The 23,382-nt window shown below is 42.6% G+C and overlaps 1 protein-coding gene across 10 annotated transcripts in view; it reads left to right on the top strand.

Annotated features, from left to right (window-relative positions):
• The first annotated feature begins 219 nt into the window (after positions 1-219).
• TCF7 (transcription factor 7 (T-cell specific, HMG-box)) overlaps positions 220-23,382 on the top strand; it is a 113,650-nt gene continuing 90,487 nt past the window's right edge. For 2 of the 10 annotated variants that reach the window (XM_019506292.1, XM_019506297.1), the window contains exon 1: positions 224-381. In XM_019506292.1, the coding sequence (XP_019361837.1) occupies positions 298-381 (84 nt within the window). In that variant the 5' untranslated portion in view covers positions 224-297. Of the gene's footprint in view, positions 382-23,382 lie in introns of all 10 variants that reach the window. The other 8 variants (XM_019506294.1, XM_019506300.1, XM_019506298.1 and 5 more) reach the window with 7 other exon arrangements.

Here is a 23,382-nt window from a genome sequence, read left to right as displayed (position 1 = left end):
TGGGAAGGTGGCCCCTGGCAGATGCAGCGTGACCGACCGCCGTGAGCGAGCGGCACAAGCGTGAAGGCTTCCATAGCGAGGCAGGACTCGCACGTCCGGCGTCGTCACTGCTGCCAACTTGGAGCCAAAGGTGGGGTGGGCCAGGCCGTTAGCAGGGGTGTAGGCAAATGATGATTGGGAATAGTGCCCCTCGCCCACCCGGCATACACTGCACCTCCAAGGCAGAGGAGTCGTGTGTTGTCACCTGAATACTCATGACATTTAATTTTAACAGGTATCAAGCATCAGGACACAGGGATGTACAAAGGATCTGCTTATTCTAGCTACCCTTTTCTAATGCTCCCAGACCCGTACCTGCCAAATGGATCTATGTCACCTTTGGTGAGTTCCTCGTCTGATTATTTAAGCAGTTTTCTATCCTCTGGCTGTTGAAGTGTGTCGCAGTTGCCATGTCGTCGTGTGTTAACACTTTTTCCGACTAGCGTGCAGCATTATTTTCAAACGTCCAGAATTGTGCCCTGCTGAAACTGAGGGTGGACAACCAGGAATGGTAGATAAGGGTCAGCAGCAAAACACTGGGATCTTTTGGGGTTCACCAGTGCAGTTTCTTCTCCAATCTCTGTCGTCCAATTTAATCTTTGCTTTTTGGTTTTTTACTGTTTTTTTTTTTTATGGATGCTCCTTCATTTAGCTATGCACAGGTATTGCAGACAAGTGATGTGGGAGACTTTGGGGATTAATCTTGTATCCATCAGTTTAATCTTATATCCACGGACCCCGCTTTTAAAATGGCTTGTGCTTTGGCCTCCATAATGAAAGTGCTTGCTGATGGATGAGCTCTGCACACATGGGCACCTTGTCTGTTTTTACAATAATTGCAATTTGTCCTTCATTAAATGATCTAATGTTGATGGAGGTGATATTTGAATGTTTTTTAATCTGCAGAAGTTTATTTCTTATTGCTAAAAAAAAAAAAAGTCAAATATGTTCTAGTAACTAGACACAGTTTGTTACTGTTTAGTGAGTTTTGCCACATGGGTTCCTAAATACAGTGCAGCACTCCAAGGGTTTCTGGTAAAATCTTTCCTTTTATACAGAAATTACAGTAGGGCATTACACTCATATTCACACCACTGTAAATCTTGAGTATAATTTAAACCATTTCAACCACTATTCTGGATTTCGAGCTGTGTAAATGAACAGAACAGAATATAGTTCATCCTATTTTATCTTAATTTTTGTCTCAAAGATAAGATTTGGAAGAATATAGTTTGATCATCATAAAAGCCTGAAGATCAACTGAGGTACAACAAGTACCAAATATGGCAATTTCAGTCAGTGCTGTATTAGAAAAGTAGGAGTAAGAAACTGGTGCTGGGTACAGGTCTGTGATTGCGGGGTGCTGTGAAACAGTCTTTGAGTTAAAATTCAAGAGATTTCAGCATCAGACCGTTAAAGCAGGTAGCTTCTAAGGTGATTATGGTGCTATTCCTTCAATCTGCCATCTCCATAATGCAGCCCTTCCTCGTTGCGCTCCCCAGAGCAGACCTTTGGCTGGTGTAAATTGTCCGAATTCCACTGAAATCAGTTTCCACCAGCGGGGGATCTCGCCTGCCTTTCTATAATCTCCTTCATGTTACAGGAAGAAATGATACATTTGCAAAGGAGCAAATGCAAAGTATTTTTAATACAAATATGCATTCCTTTTATTACATTTTACCCACGTTTTTGTTGCTTCAAGTTCCTATTAATCCTCTCGTTTCTCTAACGTAATGCTATGCAACTATATATATATGATATAACTTTTTTTTACGATGGCCTGGTAGAGAGCTTAGATGAGTTGTTACTTGTGTTGACACAAAGCCATTGAAGTGCTGCAGAATTTTGTTAATATTTCTTTTAATCTTAAATCCTGGGAAATTTTGACTGTATTGGTTAACAAACTCTGATAGCCACTTACTGTGGCTAATGTAAAAAAGGTCAAGTTCACAAGTAGAGCAACAGGATAATATAGTACAGAAATCAGAAGTGTGAAAAGTGACACGTCGAGTAGGCATGTTCAAAGTCTGTTAAAATCAGTAGAAATTGTTCCATTGATGTTAATGGACTTCTGTTGAGGCCCACAGAGATTATGTAGCGCTTTAGGCTCTGTCACTCAAGAAGCCAATATAATTTTTCTAAATAAAAATCTGCTACCTGTTTAAGGATATTGGAGGTTTTCTTCCATAAATCAAATAAAAGTTGCTAGTCTTTCCTTTCATTCTCTGAGGTTGAAAAGTACAATAAGGGTACCGTTTCCTAAGGGTTTGATTGCTACCTGATAGAAAAGTACAATGTGTACAACTATTCCAGCTATAATACCTACAAGTACCCCTTTTTCCCTGGGCATTTTAGTCTATGCTTGGTATTGACTGATTATACAAATGTCGTTTTCTTAAGTACATTACTTCTTTCATTTGTGATTGTGTACATATAGTGCATGTTTTGTAAGAAGTGAAACTTGATTTAGTTTATATGCCCAGTAATTGCAGGAGCAGTATTATAACTGTAGATTTGGGATATGTATCCACCAAAAATATTATATTTAATTAAAGTTCTAGCAGGTTAGAGTTTGGATTATTTTTTCCTATTTCTAACGTGTGAACAAATGGGATGATGCTTCATGGTCATGCATGTACTGGTAGTGAAGAGCTCATTCTAGCTAACCAGAGTTTCCTGTAAACATTTGAGAATGGCTGGCATTAATTTTATAGTTTCAAAAAAAACCCCTAAGCAGTGTTTTCTGAAGCTGTCAAAGGGCGTATTCCATTAAACCGTTGGAAAATAGATCTCAGTAATAATGAAGCTCCCTGAAAGATCAAGGGCATTCTGAGTGAAGCCTGAAAGTTGAATCGCCACCCTGTCATGGATTATAAAACCACAGTTTGTTTGAGGACTCCTCGTTTACCTAGACGTGGTGCTGTGAATTAAGGCTGTAGTTGGTTCCAAATGCCACTGCTTCTGTAGGTGTGTCACCAAGTATTATTGCAGTGACGTTTTCGTGTTATTGTCTTACTAGCCCCAGATATCACATCGTTTCCTAAGGGTTTGATTGTTACCTGGTAGCTGAAGTAATATAGCAAGGATGTTTAAAGGAGTATTTTTAAGACCCTAAGTGTAACAGTAGAATTATACTTAGAGTCCTAAGGTATATCTGCCAATATGCATTTTGTCATAAATCCGGTCATGTCTTTTACCTCCTCTACCCGATGTCACTCTTGAATTAAAACGGTTTGGTGCTCGAGCTCAGCAGTTCTAGTTGATTAGTTTTGCTCTCCCTTTACAGTAAGACGGTGGTTAAGAGCCACATTTTAGCATACAACATGCTGTTTGACACTCGGGGCCGTACTTACGATAAACTGCAAAGATGTTTTTCATGCATTTATGGTCTATCATGTTGATGATTGCTTGTGCCTCCTTTGCACTGGGCCATGAAGTGTCCTAGAGTAGCACTTGCATCACGCTACAGTGGGCTGGGAATTTCTGCACAAAATGGTTTCAAAACCAGACAGGTAAAAGGGCTAGAGAGAGAGTCCCACCTCCAAAACACCAGGAATATGGGGATTAGGGAGCTCACTTGAGACAGGAGACCCAGGAGTAACTGCCCTGACCTGAAAGACTTGGCATTACTAAGGTCTCTCACATATCAGGGAAATGCCCTCACCTCCTGGTTCTCAAGCAGGGGGCTGTGGCACGGTGGGGTGCCGCCAGATCCTTTGAAGGGTGCTGTAAATAGTGAGATTAGCAAAGGATGAGGAGATAAGCAGCGCAGGTGAGCAGAGCCTCTGGCTCTTCCCAGCCTGGCCAGTCTTCTACCCCCAGTGCCTGGTCCTCTGCAAGGAGGTAAGCACTGCAATATAGAAATCAGCTTTTGAAATCGGGTGGCCCTCAATTCACGCATGTTATGGAAGAGTGCTTCAGCTCCAAAGAGAGATGCCTCAAGTCCAGAAAGGGTTGAGGACCAGTGGGTTATTCTCAGATGGGCCTTTCTGTGTCTCTCATTGTTCCCAAAACACCTTGAAGGGCATTGGGTTCAACCTGATACAGAATGGGGAAAGTGTTGAGAAGCTTTACAGGACAGGACAGCCATTCCTCATCTAGCTGTCCAGTGCAGGTGGGACACTTGCGTATCAGGAGCCTAACTGAGCGCTCTACTGCTGCAATGCTCTAACTTGTCCCATAACACGTCTAGGATTTGCCAGTTAAATACCTACATTAAACTTCCATTCAAAAGGGGAAAATAATTGAAGTCTTGAAAAATTTAGCAGGATAGGGGAGCGATTTCTCACCTAGCTCTGCATTGTTGGTGGTCCAAGCATGTACCACTTAATTCTACACTCTGTACTCTGGAAAAGCTCCAGTTTTCCCAGAAAAGGATGTGTGGGATTTACCGCTTAAATATTTTCATGGAACTTGCGGTGAACGTTAACATATTCAGGAGCTGTTTTTCGACATGAAATACCAAATCAAAAAATGATATCCTTTTTTTAAACAGTACAAATGACTTCAAACCAAATGAAGGTTCTTTCTTGGTAGGAATGTCTGGCTCTTAGGTTACAAACATTAGATGTAAAACATGTTAAAACTTTGATCAGATAAAAAAAATATTTTTCTTGCACAGGTGGTATAATTGACTTTAGACCTGAGGGAGTTTTCCGAACGTTGTTACATCTTGTAGCATGTGGTAGTTAAAAGTTTTAAGAAGCTCTTATATGCTCTTTATTTTTATTAACGGGCATATTGTGTACAGCAGCGATTCTCAGCAAGGCTCCTGGGACACAAATGTGCTGCCTGCACTGGACAGCTAGATTAGGAGTGGTTTTCCTATCCTGTAAAGCTTCACAACCTTTTCCCCATTGTGTATCGGGATGAACCCAGTGTCACAGGGCACAGTGTTAGCACTGTTGGGGGTACGAATGTGATTCACAAGAGAAACCCAAAGATTTCAAATAGGAATCCACTGTGTTACAAGCATTATGACCCATTATGGTCCTTCTGAGTTCTTTGCAACAGAAGAATTGCTCTTTTATTTTTTTCCATAGTCAAAAAATTAGTGAAAACTAAGAGCTGAGTGCCTTGAGCCTAATGAGGGGTTTCTCAAATATAACAAGGTTGAGAACTACTGAGATACAGGACAACACAGCTCATTCCTTTAAGTTGTACAGTCCCAAATTGCCCCCCTTAAGTCAATGACCGAATATCGATATTGATTTTTGATTTGTAAATTTTGTTCTCTCTTTCCATGCAGCTCAGTTCAATACAGTGGGCCTGCTGGGTGAGTGGGGGCAGAATTCAGTCTTTCCAATAAAAGTCTGTGATGCTAAAGAGTCTTGCTCACACTTGGTCCTTTTGAGATACCAAAATGAGGGGTCACTGTGCAGATCTTGTACATGTTAAAACTCTGATTCCCCACAGTCTGCTGGACTCACTGAGCATGGTTGTCCCTTGATTGGAGGCAGATTTAGGGATGGTCACAATAGGCATAAGTCAAGGATCCCAGTTCCCAAAGTCTTGTGTTAATATCCGAATTAGTTTGTGTCAAAGGAGAATCTTTCTCTGCTATTAGCAGTGTAGCATGTAGAGCACAGGGCGGGGTAGTTCAGTTGCTTCTTTACAAAACTTTAGCATTTGCTCAGTATTAAAAAAAGTTTGCCTATCCTAAATCAAACACATCACTCGAAGGATCTTTGCCAGAATTACCATCTGCAGCCTATTTTACCTGAGAGAAATCCAGATGTGTCTTAGAGCAACCAGTCAGTTTTATGCCTCCTCTATTCTAGGCGAAGACCGAGCCAAACTATTTCACTGCCTTTCCTCCAACATAGATGTCTAGTCTTGATCCTGTCCAGTTTCCTTCAAACACTGTGTTGAAATATTAACTAAGACATGGTCCCTAGCTCTAGTATGTGAACAGGGGATCATCGCCATCTTAGGCAGTGCCCAGCAGTTTGATGTGGTACCTGGGACTTCAGGGAGCAACCCAAATATATTTGAAGCTTGGGATTTTGTTGGCTCGCATGCCCATTGGTACACCTACTGCCATGGTCTAAGGTGAATTATGTTAAGAGCAAGCCGTGTCCCACAGAAAACAGTGCATCATGAAATTGGGGCTTTAGGATTGTTTCCTCTGGTCCTGGCAAAACCAGTGCCAGAATTCCTTTAGCTTGTGCTTTTTCAGGATTTGTCACAATCTGCATGTCCCAGTCTCTCTCTTTCTGTGCTCAGCCATGTCAAGCCTTGGATGGGCTTAGATAAGCAGCTGCAAAAGAACAGGATCTCTGTGCTTTACCAGCGGTGCCTGCTGCTGTGTGCCATTGATGTATCCAGTGTGATCCCAGGTAGTTTCTCTAGACAGTGGGTCCTGCACTGCTGGGCACTAGCTGGATAGTACTTTGCTCCCAGAGCTGCCAACAACTGAGCCCTGCCAGAGTCATCTGAAGAAATCCCTAGTCAGCAGAGGAAGGCAGACGATTCATTTCCTCTCCCCTGACTAAACCATACTCCCTTCCTCCAGCTCTTCACCTTCCTTGAGCCAGCATGAAGGCTAAGCTAGTTCTTTATGTTCAAGCACGATGCTAGATAGATGAGCGTACCAAGAAATGGGTCTTCCAAGTTGATTTATTTCATGTTTGACTCAGTCTGGTTATATCCTGAAGAAAGTTCTTCTTTCCTTTCACTCTATTATTTCAAAGCAGAGCTTGCCATTGAAAGCAATGACAGTGGTGGCATGATATGAACTTGCGTGGGTCTGATACAAACTTATGTTTAAAATTCTTTTGAATTAAAAAGCAGGGAACAATCTCAAATGGAAGCAAACCAAAGTTTTTATATAGGTCCATGTTCCCAGACCATGTTTTCATCATTCAAAGAATGCATATCCTTATACTCCCTTAAGCATCCATTCACAAACGACCTATGACTTCTTGTGTTAATACTGAGCACCGTTTATCGCTGTGATGTTAACTCTGACGTATGGTGAAGCCAATGCTTATAAAAGTTCCTGGTTGTTGTTTTCTAAAATGTTACCAAATCAGCTGTTGAGACTGTCAGAAAATCAAAACAAAACATAACCCACAGCTCACAAGGCTCATCTATGTTAATGATTAATGTCCTGGAAATTTTCAGTTCGAAGAACAAAGTGATTTTCTAGTTAATCAGGCACACAATGTATCTGAGAGGATGGCATATATTTCTTCAGTCTAATATTCATAATTTGAACAGAGCTAGAGAGAGATTTAAATGAAAGAATGACTGTAAAGCAATACTGCTGCAAGCTCAGGACTTCACACGTCGCATCTCAGGCTGCAGTAATTTTTTTACAGCCAGTTTATAGACACTATTAAGCTCCTATGTTCACATGGAAACTCTGACAAACATGTAAGTTCGGAGTTGCTGATAGATGCTGCTCACTTTTACCTGTTCATGTAACCACACACATTTTTTTTGTGACTAAACATGCAGACACATTAGTAAGTGTGTATGACTGACTGCGTTAATTGCTTTCATAGCGTAAAGGTAAAGAGCTAGATTTGAATCGCAGATCTATGAGCAGATTGCATTGCTGTGTATCTTAGAAAATCTGCTGGTGTAGCAGATTGTCAAGGTGTGGGTTCTGTGCACAGCATGCCTGAGATTAAAATCTGATCCTTACTGTACACTTAGATATACGTATCAGGATGGTAGATTACTGTAATGCGCTGAGATGTAACAGACTGCCTTAAGGGAGTATCTATCACTTGTGTATCTACCTCTTCAGTTGTAGTTGGCTGCAGTTAAGCTGGTGGTAGTTCAGGAACAACACATTTAATTTCCTTAGCACAGCTCGGCATTCCTTTCCCTCAGAGATTCACTTTGTGGCTTTAGGAGCAAAGGAAATGCATAGCCCAATATGCTTTTTCTTTATCAGTGTGGGATATATTTTAAGTGAATGACGTGAGTTGTTTTTATAGGGAGATGAATGACATTTCTTGGGCAGAGTAGGTTTGAGTGAACTACTTCAGCTACTGTGTTGGTCTTCCACAAAAGATTGTGCTATAACGATCCCTTATACAGTGTACTGCCAAAACCAGGACTGTAGCATCTCTCTTGTTCCCCACCTTCAAGAAATGCTGCCTTCTACTGAGTCAGTCTAAGCAGGATCATTTGACCCTCATCCCTAGTCTGCACCTTTTTATGCCTCTCCCATTGCAGCTTACTTCTTTCATTTTGGTGCTGGGAAGAGCTAGCCAGCTTCTTTCAAAGCATGCTTTACATCATTGCCTTGTAATTTGCCAATAGTGGGTGGAGGGCACAAGTGGAGTGAAATGCATACATGCCACTTATTGTCCTAGGGGAAACACCACACTAGGGGAATGTCTGCAGCCTACACACAATCCTGTGTTGCTCCCAAAGTGAGATCTCATGAATATCCCTACATGGGCTCTTTCATGCACTATCCTTTCAAATATCTCTTCAAGGAAAAAGCTAAAACGTGACTTTTGCTCATTAATCTTGTGGACCTGGAAGGTTGAGGAGGAGGACTGGATGACTCAGAGAACCAATAACAGGATACAGAGTTGTCCGCTTCCTTGTTACTAGTTTGCATCTAGCTGAATCAGTAAACACCTAAAGTCCATTAGCATCTGATAGCTTTTCCCTTGGCCTGGCAGGAGCCAGCAGTCTTCGACCAGCTCCTGGTTCACCAGCATCAGCATTACAAACCTGCTATTGCAGTCGGTGCAGCAGACTCGGCAAATGGGGCAAGTCTGTAATGACATGAACGATGACATGTCCTCTCATCCTGCTGAGGCACACTATCTGTGCCCAAATTGTCCTATACATAAATGGGCGGCTTCATTTCTTCTCTAGTTCAGTTCAGCACACGTGAGCACTAAATCCACTTACTTCATTTGTTTAAAGGAATCGTTCTTGCATCGTGTACGTTCAAGTCATAAACTTCCAAAGGTGGCTTTTGCTCAGACACTTCTGATCCCAAGTGGCCAGGGAGCTCTTGTCCTTCACTGATCTCTCCATACCATGTACCTTAGCATGACCCCAGGACCCTCTGTCTTTTCTCATTTTGCATTTAGATAATTATTCTCAAAGGACCATGTTCTGCCACACCACTGCTCCCATAGAGGGGCTTCATGGAAATCAGTGGGACCACTGAGCGTGAGGTATTATTTGACATGACTAAAGGCTGCAGAATCCAGTGCTCAGTTAACATGTAGATGGAAGTCCAATTGGAGGGAGCAGCTGACCATCCAGAAATGAGAAGCCCTTTTTCTTGTAGTTAGGAAGCCAGTCTGCTTCTTTCCAGATGCATCAAGTTAATGTTTATTTCCATCCCTAACATTACCAAATATCCTAATACATAATATTTTTCAAAAAATATCAATATGATGTGTGTTGTACCCTTAGTAAATGGTCCAGGTATAACATATGGATAGTATAATGATTCCACATTATAGCGAATAATGATTCATTTCTGAGGCATTGGTGACCATTAAAATATTCTCTATATGATTAAGACTTCTTCCCCAATGTTGTTGTCGGGTAAAGGACTCGGCTTGTATTCAGTAGTCCAGATGCAGTATCATTCCTGTAGCGTGAGATTGTGGTGGAGTCACTAAAGAATATTTTGACTGGTCCTGGTTTTTTCTCCTTCTGTGTCTTTCAGTCTTTTAGCGATAAAGAAATAGGGGCTGGGTAACGATGTCTACATTGTGGCAAAATTGTTTGTTGGGCTCATGTGTACCCAGGCTGTCACGCTGGCCAGAAGTTCGGGATTGAAGGGCTGCTAAAATCCTTGAAGCTACCTTTGCATCCCCGTTCACTGGACATGAGCTAGAGACTGCTCAATTGCACCAAAAAATCTGGTGTGTCGCAGGGTCCCAAAATGAGTGTCATCTTAAAACCAAAGAACTCAACAGTGACGAGCTAGTTTTAAAAACAAACCCAACCTAAATACTTAGAATCTAGAGTACTTTCCCCATCCAGTTTATAACAGCTTTAAGTCTGACTAAATGATAGGCAAAACATCTCAACAGTATCCCTTTTGTTACTTTGAGCCTTTGGAACTGTATACATAAAATACACATTTGTGTAACAGAGCTACACAGTAATCACAGACTGACCAAATTGGTAATTTTTTTTTTCAGTGATTCAAACCCTGTGCTATATGCTGAATTTGTTTTCTGCTGTGGTTTGCTCTTTGGCATGGTAGAGTTAGCGTAAACAGAGATTCTTCTGGGATGTGACAAACGCAGAAGGAAAATATGAGAGGCTAGGATCAGAAAGGCGAAGCCTGAGCACCCTTGATGCTCTGCATGCAGTGGTCTCTGAATGAGTTGAAACGGCAGACCCCAGATCCTGACCACCAAAAAGCAGGAATGGAGCCGATGTTTTAGTGTTTAGGAAATAAGACCTCCTATGTGACATTTTCTTCTTCGTTTTCTGTAGTTTGAAAAGCTACGGATTTGGTTTTCACGACATGCCGTTTCCCAGAAATCACCAGCGCATGTTTATATGTCATTTTAAATTGAATGAAAGCAAAAAAAGGATCTCTTTCTGATTAAAATCTTCTATATCTAACTTGTTTGGGGAGCTCATATGACTTTGCTGTTACAAGTGAGTCAAATTCTTCTCTCAGGTACATGACACAAGCTAGTGGCCCCAATAAACTGAGATGAAAATCTGACCTTTGAAGTACAGTTTAGGCCATAGATTATACTAGGTGACACTGTGGATTTTGAAACTAGACCATCTGACATGGCAAGCAGGTTTGGAAGGTCTCGGGAACATTTTCTGTGCTTACATCATGGTGGATGGAGTGCTGATTTAATATACTGGTACAACCCATTTGTGACAAAAACCAACACATGCATATTCACCCCAAATCCAAAGCAGAAACAGTAATATAGCCTAAGAAACTAAGGGCGGAAGAACCTTTTTGTTAAACTTTCTCTCATACGAGGCAGTTTCACCAGGGCTGTACAACATAAGAAACACATTATAAATGCTCTTGTAAAATCCACATCATTATACCACATGAAAGGCCGGTCCTAAAAATAGCCATTCACAGAGGATGCAGGCTAGTAGCAATTTCGGTGATCATGAAATGGTTGTGTTGACATCTACATGAATGCACACCCACAGAGAGCTTTGACTTTTGAATATTCTTAGCAACATTTGTCCTTTATGGAATTTTCCACATTATGGTCCCATAAATAGTCTTCCATCCATTGGCGTTTCTTTCTGATCTTATCCCCACACCTCTGACTTGAATTTTATGGGGAAAATGGATAAGTCTGGAGATTTGGTTTTTCACAGAAACTCTTTCCCTGTTGTCAGCTTGACAGCCTCACGGTTTGAAAACATCAGTTATGTTCCCCCTGACCTATTTGTCTGAAATATTCTCTTTCTTTCTTCCCCAGTACGGGGTGTTCTTCTCACGGGCATGACCAATAGAATTAGCCTATTCTCTTTTTTTTTTTCTTTTACATTAAATGCCTGGGGCCAATTTGTCATAGAAACAAGGCAAGTCCATCCCTTATATTTTGAAGGGTAGCTGTCAAAGTTTAGACCAGGAGCTCTAGATAACACAGGATTCCTAATCAGATCACCTAGTCCAATACTTAGAAGACTAAGCCAGGAAGTCACCAGTTGGTAGCTGTAGAATACTTGTCCACAAGGAAAATACCTTCATAGCCTTATTTTCAATTAGAGGTTGGTTTCTGATGTTTTGAGGGCGGATTTGCAGCTGGTACAACTTGTTGGAGGTCTATGGAAGGATTTTCCCTGCAGGTTCTGTTCTAAGGCATTACTGTTGTAAAGAACTGTCTTCAGCCTTGCTGGGAACGTAGGTCCTGATCTGTAATTGCATTTTGCTTTTGCTAAATAGAGCTTAGAATACTGGAGCGTGCCTTCAAATACTGGGGTGTCCGAATTTTGCAGCTTGAGCCCACTCCTAGTTTTAAGTGGATGGCTGCTCTGGAACTGGAAACAGTTTGTTGCCCTAACGTAAGCTGGCTTATAGGATTGGTTAAAATCTTCCGGATATCAAATGAAATAATCGGATGTTCAAGCAAATTACATTGCTTCTTACATACCTGGCATGAAAATCATTAAGGCTGAAGTTTCATTCAGATCAGATGTAGCTGTGGATCTGACGGTGTGGTGCACAAAGTGTTTAGGAAATAAAACTTTGAACAAAACTCCCACAGTGAATCATTTAGTCTCCAAATTGTGCTTTAATTTAAAGGGCAAATCTTGTCCAGTGTCCAGCTCCAGAGTTCCTTTCTGATTGCAACTCTTTAAATCAAGCTGCTGACATCTTGCAGGCCGTTAGTAACTTTGAAGAATCAAATAATATCATAGAAATGTGTTAGCTGTTGCTAATATAGGCCCATAAAAGAAGGGGAAAAAACCCGGATGAAAAAGTCAGAAGATTTTTTTTGTTTTAATTATACAAGCCACAGAGTGCATGTGTTCACTTGTGAACACAATCAGTAATATTTTAACAGTATACTTCTAACTCAGGGGTAAGAAATCCAGGCCCCAATTCTGAAAGAAATACTGTGAATAAAGCCATAAATATGCTTATATAAATAAGCTAAAAAAATAAGAGTTTTTGGCCATATTGTGCTTAATATTTTTGTTGGTGTTGCTTTCTTTAAGTTCATGGCAGAAATAAAGGTCATATTTGCCAATATAAGCGTGTTTAGATGTTCTTCCATTTCACTGGACGAGTACAGAGAAACTTGTGGTGTTCGACTAGAAGCTGAACCTGCTAAAGAAAATGAAATATTATACTGATGCTTGGCTTGAATCTTGGAAATTGCTAGCACCCTTGAATAAAAGAGGTGATGTATAAAGAATCTCACTTCCATTCCAAATAGAAAATAGCCGCTAGCGCCACGTTGCAGTTACCTGAATGCTGGTTAACTAAAATTGTTGTATAAACTCAGAACGTGTTTTAAACCTGTTTGGGACAACAGGACTATAATACATTTGAAGATTCCTACTTTTAATATTATTGTAGTGCTTAAAAGCCCCCAGGAAGAATCGGGCCCCCTTTTGCTAGGCCCTGTGCAACAAATTAAAAAAAACCGAGTTCCTGTTTTTTTGTGAGGATCTGACACCACGTATGTGAAACAACACAGCAGGTCTTGGCTAAACTCCAGATCTGCTGCATGGATGGAGCTGAGCTCTTGACTTTCTGGTTCAAAACACTCTGGCCTACTCTATTAACTATCAGTTGTAGCTTATATTTTCCTGTTTAACCCACCAGGTACTAGAAGGTGAGAGCATTGCAAACACTCGAGTGGGTTAAGTGCATTCCACACGATGTAAGATGGCTTTGTGGATACAAGATTCAGGCCTAACTCTTTCCCTTGCAAATAAGATTTTTATCTCCTTATAACAGTTGTTTCATCTACTACGCTAAAAACAACTGAAGAGTAAAATGAATGAGTAACTTGATGTATTGCTCATCACCAGGGATCCTAGCTTTCCATGATTTAAAAAAAAAATTCCAATAAAAACACACAAAAATCTGCTTTTTTCCACAGTGAGCCCCAACCACAAGGCTAATTGGCTGAAGGGCCCCAGCAGCAGCCTTGTCCCTCACCACTGATTGGCTGAGAGGGCTGCCATTCATGCAACCCCCCACACCTCACTGCTGATTGGTGGGGGGGGCAGAGCCACACAATGGGAAGCCTTCTCAGCCAATCAGCGATGGAGGGCGGAGTGGGCAGCTGCCATCGTGGCTGCTTCCGTGTGCCAGACAGCTTCTGCGGCGGCCACAAGGACCATTGGGGAACCAGCCTTTTATTTTCAGCAAGTTGTCTTTTTTTCCCCGGCAATTCTAAATAGTCTTTGTAAAAACACAAATTCCATGGTTTTTTCCATGTTTTTCCATGGCAAACAGATTTCGCTAATCACTCTGCATGCAGGCTTGAAACTGAAGCTTAAATCAAGCAACAAGAATAGTTTCTCACAGGATACCTGATGGGGTGTTGGTCAAATGTCTGATACTCAAATAATAGTCTAAGATGGAGCCAAGATCCGGTTCAAGAGGCTCTGTTTTGTCATACGGCTGGAGCCAGAAAGTAAAGATCAGGTTCCTACCAGCATTTGAAGCAGATGAAATCACCAGACTTCCTCAGCGTGGAGGGCGCCTAGCACAGAGCAGCAGGCAGCAGCACCGTCTCCAGACTTTCTAAGAAGCAACTGGTATTGAAGAAACGTCGGAGTGGAAACCCCCACCTGCTGTGCAGAGAGTAGGCCCGGAGGCAGAGGCTATCCACAGAGCTTCCCAGAGGGAGAATGGAAAGGACAGCAAACATTAAAAATATCCCTTTGAAACACACATATTTTATTTATTATAAAGTGAGCCCGTTGATCGTTGCATTTCAGACCTACGCAGTGAAGGTGAACGATGTGAATTTGAACAAACAGGCTAACTAGAGCCTCAGCTGTCCATGCTGCAATGGATGGGTTTGACTTCACTAGGGATATTTAGGGGATTAGTGAAGACTGTCCCAAGTAACATCTTACCTTCTATGGAGGGACTGGAAGCGCCGTAAATAAAAATCCATGCTAAGAGACGACGGCAGAGTAAAAGAATAAACAACAAAACAGGTTTGTCTTCAGAAAGCGTGGAAGCAGAGCGCCATGTCAACAGCCATTTTGCAAAAAAGGAGTTGTGCTGAGGTCAAAAGCTCCTCCCTCTCCCCACAAAAAAGAGGAAAAATGCAGCCAGCAGGTAGAAATGTTAAATTGGTATAGCCAACAAACAGGTGGCCTGCCAGATAAATAGCTAATGGTACGTGAGTACCAGGAGATGTCTGTCTGTTAAAACGCAACGTTCTGAAAATCATGCGAGAAACGATGGATGTTACAAAGTCCTACAGAAGAGAAGCGGGGCGGTCCCATGCCTGGTGCCCAATCCCAGCTTTCCTTTGTGGAGTAGGTTTTACCTTCTCTGTACCTCAGTTTTGATTGACGGAGTTGGGAAGTTTTGTGGTTCAGTGTTCGTGAAGTCGTTAGTCAGTGCCGTAAGGAAAACCCTGACAATGTTAAAAATAGTACTTAAAAAAAGTCCATGTGCAAGACACTGGTCAGGAAAAGAATGGTTGCAAAAACAACTTGCTTGCTTCCTAGAGCCTTAATTTCTGCATATGAAACAACACCACCCCCCTTCGTAATCCTTTACGGTCTTTCAGCAAATTCATCACGCCTCTGTCAAGGCGTTCAGCGTATCCTTTCACTTTAAAAACAAACAGGTTTTCCAACAGAAATGATCAATTTCAATCGGGACCGCTGGGATTGGGCGAGCCCCAAACCTTTTATAGCATGCACATGCTATGAAAATCCATGTTCCTAATCCGAAGACAAAGCGTCGTTGCTTATTTACTGTCTTGTAACATGCTGATGAGAAAAACCTCAAGAATGGCAGGACATGCTTTTGGACACGTGTACCAAACCTCTGAATGCGTAGCTGAGATTCCTTGCTGTGCACGAGGAGTCTGTTTATCTTGGCACCTGTATTATTGAAACTGTAATCTCTGAAAAATCATTTGTTAGCAGTAGTTAGCAGCAGTCTATCAGTTACTGGCTTGAGGCAAAGTCAGAGGCAAATGGAGTCCTTTCAAGGGGGATGGTACTGCTGCATGCGGGCAAGAAAGCTTATAAGAAGAGGGTTAAAAGGTCTCTGTTCTGTTGACCGGATATAGGCCAGATTTCAAGACATGAAGGAGCTATTTGCATGCATATGTGAGTCTTGCTAGTCCATGTGTAGCCTATTAAAGCCAGCAGTCACGACAAAGTTTTAGTTTTTAAGTTTGAGGACGCCAGGTATGTACACTCAGGTGACAGCCACACACGGGCCAACAAAGGCTGTATGTTCAATGCTTGCCCCCTCTTGTGTTGCAGCCTACTCCTCTGGACCCAGAGAACTCACTTGTTTCCAGAAGCTGGAGGGACAAACTGAAGCCCATTCTAGTGACACTGGGCAGGAAATTATTTGAAGCCCAACACAAGTAGAAAACATGCAGTACAAATGATAGCATGTCTAACTAAAAACATCATGCTTATTTTCAGTTGACAAGATTTATCTGTTGCTTCTTCCCATGTGCCCAGCACAACTGCAGCCTTAATTACTGCTTACATGCAGCTAGATACTGCGTAGAACGGAGTAAAGCTGCAGAAATGTCCCAAACCTGACAGAAAGGGGAGCATAGAGGTGTATTTGGCCTTTACCAGAGTCCTTCCTCCATGCAGCATAGGAGAGGTGAGAGTAGCCCCAAGCAGTAACTCTGCTGCTCACCAGCAAGTCCAGCTGCTACCTTCTGCAGATAGTATTATTTTCTACCTGCATAAGACAGTAGGGCATTTGTGCTGCCAGGCAATCAATGACAGCATGAGTCTTAAGAGAGCATTGTTGCCAGATGGATATGGGAGCCAGCCAAGTGCAGAGGGGTTGGTTCTCTGTGCAGTGTGTCCAGGTAATGTTTGTCTGAGACCAGATTCTTCCACGGGCAATTAGACTTCATTTAATTTGAAGAACCCCCATTGTAGTTGCAATCCTTCCTTCCCCTCGGGGAAGAACAGGGTGGTGACTGTGAGCTGCATGATGTGATGGTTTGGGAGTACTGCCATGGGAGGGAAAAGTCTGGTAATTTATTTTGCAATATTGTGTTGCCAGGAAAAGTTTGGGGCTTGAACTAATAGTGTGGAAGCAAATGCAAGCAGCTTGTCAGCTGGTTTGTGGATTAGGTTAAATAGGTAACATTTGTGCCTGTGTGCAAGTCTTTCCTGGTTAAAGGCAAACTCTCCACTTGGTCCCACTCTGCAGAGCTTGGCTTGGGTGCCCACATGTGCACAGCTCCCCATGGAAACTCCTGTGTGCAGGGCAGAGAAGAATTTTGCCTTAAGTACTTTTTAACAAGAATATGGTTGTTATTCTTCTAAACTCTTAATCTCCATGTATTTCACTTGGAACTGGCAAAGGCTTTAGCAATTCATGGAGTTTGAGGTCAGAAGGGAACATTATCTCATCTCTCCTGTATAACATAGGCCACTGAGGGCCAACCTTTTTAGTAGGCATACCACAAATGAGCCTCATGCCCTCCCCAAGTGCCACTTCAATTTCTTCCCCTTGCCTGATCTGCTGCTCTGCTTTCTGCTCCCTTCCCTGTGTTCCCTACCTGCCCTGCCACTGTGCTTCCTTCCCTCCACTCCCTGCCCAATTTACTTTCTGCTCCCCGTCCTTTCTGCGGCCACGTTCCCTGGTCCCTTCTTGCTCGGTCGCACACCATGTGCAGGCGCTACCCGTGGCACTCCGTCTGCAGGTTGACCAGCCCTGGCAAAAGCCATTCAGTTTCCTCCAGTGAGCCTTGTCTTGAGCCCAGCGTCCTGGTTTAAGAATGTGTCTTGCAGGTGGGGATAAATACTTCCAGCTTTGTTCCAAGGTTTGACGTTCTGCTCTACTCAGCAGTTTGAATCATGCTTCATACGGCTCTAATTAACTCCATTGCACACCAACTCACAGAGCAATGGGTTGGATCCCATTTCCTGAAATATGACATTCCATGACCACCAGCAACGCTGACTTGAACTGGTTCTGTCATCTCGCTACCCGGAGACTTGCGCGGAATGCGTGTCATTCAGAGAAAGAGGCATCCCTTCCCAGGCAGCTTAGAGACTCAAGTAACAGCATTGGTAGCTCAGGATTTCTTCACAGAGTTCAGTCCACTCCAGTGATCGCCTGAATAAAACCATTGCTTTTGCATGAAGTATCTCCATTCGCTTCTGTCACCTCAGCCCAAGTGGGGCCCAATCTTTGCTCATGTTGTAGGCATTTCAGATGAGGTTGACCACTTAGTTATAAGTAAGTCCCATAAAAAATGTCTGTGACCTATTTTTGTTTCTGGCTTCTAGTTCTGAGCATCACCTGTCTCCAGTGCTGGCTCTTACAACTGCTTCCTACACAAACAACACCTCCAGAAAGCTTTTCCCACGCGTTACACCTCCAAAACTGTCCTGAAATAACTTTTCATTCTCATGTTCCCTGTGTCCTCTTCGTTGTTCCCAGGCACGTTGACTAAGATACTAGTAGGGCTTTTGAATATTATACCCTTTCTTTCTCCTACAGTACTGGTTTTCCAGCCAGTTTCTAATTTATAGGTTTTAGTCTCAATACAAGTCTCCGATCACCTCCAATTCTGTCTTTCGGTGCTGCGTGTTTAAGTCATCATTCCAAATGATGAGGACTTGCACTTTTTTCAGCTACCTGGAGTATTTTGTATTTCTTGCATTGTTCTTTTTTATTAGCTTGGTGAGCATTCAAGTTGTTTTTTGTTGGGTTTTTTTTTACTTTCTCTTTCCTAATATTTGTGGATTTGAGTTCCTTTAGCATTTCCTCACTAAGGTTGTTTGTGTTCATTAAGGTGGATCAAGATAGCCTTAGGTTTTCTAGACTTTTTTTTGCTCTGGTTCCACTAAGCTTTTCTATGTCCCCTTAACTGGATTCCTTGAGTTTAGGGCTGCTTCTCATTCTGCCCATTGCAGCCACCAAAGAGCATAAGGCTATACTGTTATAATCAGCTCATATTGAGAGGTGACCTCTATAAAGTTCTCTTCCCTTCCACACTTTTTTAAAGATAATTTTCAAGATTACACAGGGAATATATGAGGTTTTTTCAGTGGTAGTTTCAATGTGCAACAACGTACTGTCTGGAATTTCACCTACCGGGCCTAATGGAAGCGACACAGTACCTTTACAGCCAACAGACGCTGAGATGTTGAATGGCTAAATTGTGAATAATCAAGTGCCAAATGCAGACTGATATTAATTTCACCCATGCAGCCTGCGTAAACTCACCCCAAATTCAAGACAAGGTCACCCGTCCCCTGATTCCTATGTGGCATGCTGGCAGAGGGGTGGAGGCATGTAACTGCCTTGGCATCCCCCCTTGTTAGGGCTGGCACAGCATTTTAACCATACCTTCCACTCTGGCATGCCAGAGTGAGTGGAGATCCCTTCCCTTGTTTCCCCCATTTTTGCCAGAGACAAACTGCAGGACTTAGGTGGATGACAGCATGGTTAGTTGAATGGATAAATAGATGCAGCTCACACAGTTAAAAGCTTCTATTGTACAAGTCCTTCTTAATGATGTACACTGGTAATTAGCAAGCGCACAAACACGTCTTAATCTTGTGATCATGGTTCTCAGATTAGCTCTTCTGCCAACTTTGCAATTTCCTTGCCAGTTTTGGTTTTAATTGCAGATACATTACTGACAGCTCCCTTGCATAGGCACATTAAAACTCTTGGACATAGTTGGGCGAGTTTCAGTTAAGAAATTAATATTTTTTTAATGCGTCTGGTTGGCATTCGAATTTCTGTTTAGGTGCATAATAACCAAGACATTCTTGTTTTCTCACTCTCCCATCCCCAACACTACCCACTGCACTGACATATTGAGCAGTTCCACAAATTTAATACAGCAAATTCCTGCCTCTTTGAACTTATGATCAGAAAATGTTGTGAAGGCGTGAGCCTGTCTCCTAGAATTTAGGAGTTCAGATGCTTAGCTCGTGTAAATCCCTCTCGACACACATGGTCAGAGTAAGACGACCTCCAGAAGCCCATCTTGGTGCTGTGACCCCGTGACCCTTGCCATGTCAATTGGAGGAGTTGCTCACATGAGACCCATTTGTTGGGTTGGTGCAAATCTGTCAAATGTCTCTTTGGGCAGAGCAGGCCTGTCCCCATCCACAGCTCACCGCTTTCTAGCTTCAAGTGATGATGGGACTACTTCACACACAGCCTTATATGCCTTACTTCAGCCTAACCTCCCCAAAGTGGATTTGACAGCCATGTCCTTGATCCATAATGCAGTGATTCTTGAATAGTTGGTATTAAGAGGTACTGAATGCCTCAACTACTAGTAATTTGTATAGGTAGCCAGGACCTCAGCAGAACTACTCAGTACCTTACAGGATTCACCTTCAAAGGAGCATTGTGTGGTGCTATAGTAATAAAGATAAACTTCAGGTACATGGCTGAACATTAAACAGTCTAGACAGTCTACAATTTAGTAGTCTGTCTAACTGGCTGAAGGGCTTAATTAATCCACCTGATGAACCAGTAATAGGCTGCTGGCACAACACTGCTGTAAACGATCGCTCAACAGTGCTGGCAGATGCAGGTCTCCTGTAACTACGGCCATTCTTACCTCTTCCATAATCACTGAGGCTGTCAGGAAATCTCAGAGCTTCCACATACATTTTTTGCTGGATTTCAGCCAAGTTGCAGGATGGTCAACACTGTACAAAGCTCCAGAATTTTAACAAAAGCATTTGCAAAGAAAACACCAAGCCCTTTTCCATGCCAGATTTTCTGCAATTTTTTGACTTCCAGGCTTTTAATTCTGCTTTCATACCATGCCAGCTGCTCTACGTTGGCACCATCCTATTCAGCAGCTCTGTACTGAGCTATAAAATGCTTGGCGCCTTGTGTAGCGCTCGGACATAGGCAGCGCTGTTACACGTACACTACTGTGGCAGAAAGAGCTGATTCAGTGAGGCTGCAGTTCCTCCTCCCAGTCGCCAGGACCTGCACTAGGACCCACTTTCTCGCCATTTACTGGCTCACCTGCCCAGCCTCTCTCTTGTTCCCCTGCAAAGCCTAGGGATGGGGCGCTCCATGGAAGCAACTTCCCACCCCCTTCAGCATCCCCAACCTGACTGCCTCTGATTCCCATCAATCCCCTAGTCTCTCCTTGCTCCCTGCCTTGCTTCTCTCCTGGTTTCCCACGGACTGCAAGAATCTCAAGGGCGACGCTCAGCAGCTTTTTAATCCCTGAGCTTTTCATGCCACAAAAGGGAGCTGTAGAGACTCTGTAGCTTGATGGCAGACTCTGTGATCTGGGTCTCAGCCACCGCAGATCCAGCTTGGTGATAGGAGAAGGAACTGGTTTCTCCATCTCATAGCGAACGAGCATGTGAACGCTGGCAAGCAGCGAGGCGTGGGCCCCCCCTCAATACCTAGTCTCATCTAGCAGATGGAATTGGGTTTCAGCAAGCTGCCTCCCATGGCTTGGAGCTTGATTGCTGTGTGTAAATACTGTGTGATTTGTTTCCATGATAATCAGCCCATTGAGGTGTTAAAGCGAGGCCTAACAGTGAAAATGACTCTCAAATTATTTTCTAATTGTGCATGAAGTTTTCTATACAATCCCTTATTCCTCTTGCACACATTTCCTTCCCCAGTCCCTGCATTCATTTCTTAACACACTTGTGTTTCCATCTGTTTAAAGTCGTACTCTTTTCAGGGCCAAGGCTGTCTGTTTTGGTACGATGCCAAAGGCAACTGAACCCTGCTCCATGTTGGAGCCCCTGGATACTACCGTAATCTGCATAATTAATAATGATCCCATCCTTGCTCAGGAAATGGTTGGTGGGGTATTGTTGGCAGACCGCATTGCAGCTTAAGCTGGGGTCTAACAGTAACGTTACGGGTTGTTTTTTCCTTTTGAGTCTCAGCCCCCTCGGTGTTACGGGTTCAGTGGGTTTGCAGAAGTGTCACTGATTGGAACTTCGCGACTGATTCCAATAACGAAAGAACACAATTACGAACAGAATTGAGCATAACTCTGTTTTATCTGTATTGCCTCTGCCCAGCTACTAGGGGTTAACCAAAAAACAGCATTCACTTCTTTTTATCACTAAAGCCAGCCAGCGTGGCTCTGGATAGTTAAGCGAGGTGACACCATTTTTTGTTATAATCAGTGCAGATGGCATTGTAGATGTTATTTCTTCTTTTCTGTTCCAAAACCAACGGAGGAAGCACCGTTCGATTGCAAACAAAAGCTGAACACACTTTAACTTAAACTCTTAAGTATCAAAGAGCATTTATTCAATTCACATTACCACCCTTCCGTTTTGCAGCAAAACCTCACTGCTTCCGAGAGGGTTTGGGAAAACTCTGCCTAGTGTTTTAGGTAGCAAGTCACCTTCGTAAGCATTTGATAGTTCTGGCTCCATGATGTTGTGGCTAGCAAATCCAACTTTAATTGTTCATCCTCTCTATCAGTACAGACATCAGGCTTGAGTTCAGCCCTTATGGAGTCACAAGAAGTAAACATGCATTTACAGTAAGATCAAAGCACCAGAGGGGCGCATGTGCTAATAATAATAGCTCATGAAAGCTCACATTTTCCTTCAACAACATCCTGTCATTTGTGTATTAGCTTTGAAAAAGGGTAAAAAAAAAAAAAAAAATTCAGTATAATTTACTTCAGCAAAAAAAAAAACCAACCCCAAGATAAGGCAGATATTTGATTGCACCAGCTTGTATGCGGTTTGCTAACAGGATTGTATATGAACCACGTCCTCCAGTGCATGTGTGATTCTAGTATGCAGAGGCTGAGCTTGCTGTGAGTGAAGTACCATTGTTATCTGATCTTTTATATACAGTCTGTGACAATGTGATGCAGAAAGGAGGCTGAGGTAAACAGTCTCAAAGTTGGAAACCACATCCACACCTGGTGCACCTCGATAAAAACGTCTGTAAACAGCTTGCGCAGAGTGAGGTTACAGCTAGCCTAAGCCCAAGTGAAGATCTGTAACGGCTTCTAGCCGCCCAGGCAAATTTGGGAAAATAAATGCTGGGGGGGTTTTGTGGAAAGGATACATATGTTGTAGTGGAATCGTGCTGGATGTGCCAATGCAATGAAGCTCAGCATCTGGTTTACTCACTGCTCTGCACAAATATACAGGCCTTATTAATCCATTTAATGGGAAATGTGTGATCTCTAGAATGTGATCAAGATAAGTGAAGACTTTCAGGACAAACTGCCGCGAGCATTAGCTGAAGGTCCAGTCAGCAGTGATTTATTACCAGGATTTCTGTGACCTACTTAGAATGAGATCATCAGTCTTTGAAACTGGACATAACAATGACCATTTCCTGTGTCCTTGCTTCAGTACTGTAGATTTTCCCTATCATTTTTGTGATCTAGAGCACCGATCTACATCTTGTTTTAGCACTTATTCCATTCTGGGGAGGTATTAACCTGTAATAAGCCTGCAGTCTGGAGGCCATAAAGGTGTTTTGTTAAGTGCAAGAAGTTTATTGAACCATTGGTGACATCTGAATTGGCGTCAAACAAAGGCATGTCTGAGCATGGGGGTGTACCACTGCGAGGCCAGTAAATGGAACAAATGATAGTTATTAAAAAAGGCCCTATTTTTACTTTTCTTTCACACATCAGAGGTTGACATTCAGTTCACATTTGTAGGCATTTCGTGTAAGAGGGGGAAGCAACTTTTAAAGGTACAAGATGGCAAAACAAC

Source organism: Gavialis gangeticus, unplaced genomic scaffold (assembly GCF_001723915.1).
Source record: "Gavialis gangeticus isolate Ggan-Ray unplaced genomic scaffold, GavGan_comp1, whole genome shotgun sequence".
In the NCBI taxonomy this organism is placed as follows: Eukaryota; Metazoa; Chordata; order Crocodylia; family Gavialidae; genus Gavialis; species Gavialis gangeticus.
This window is presented reverse-complemented; position numbering and strand designations above follow the sequence as displayed.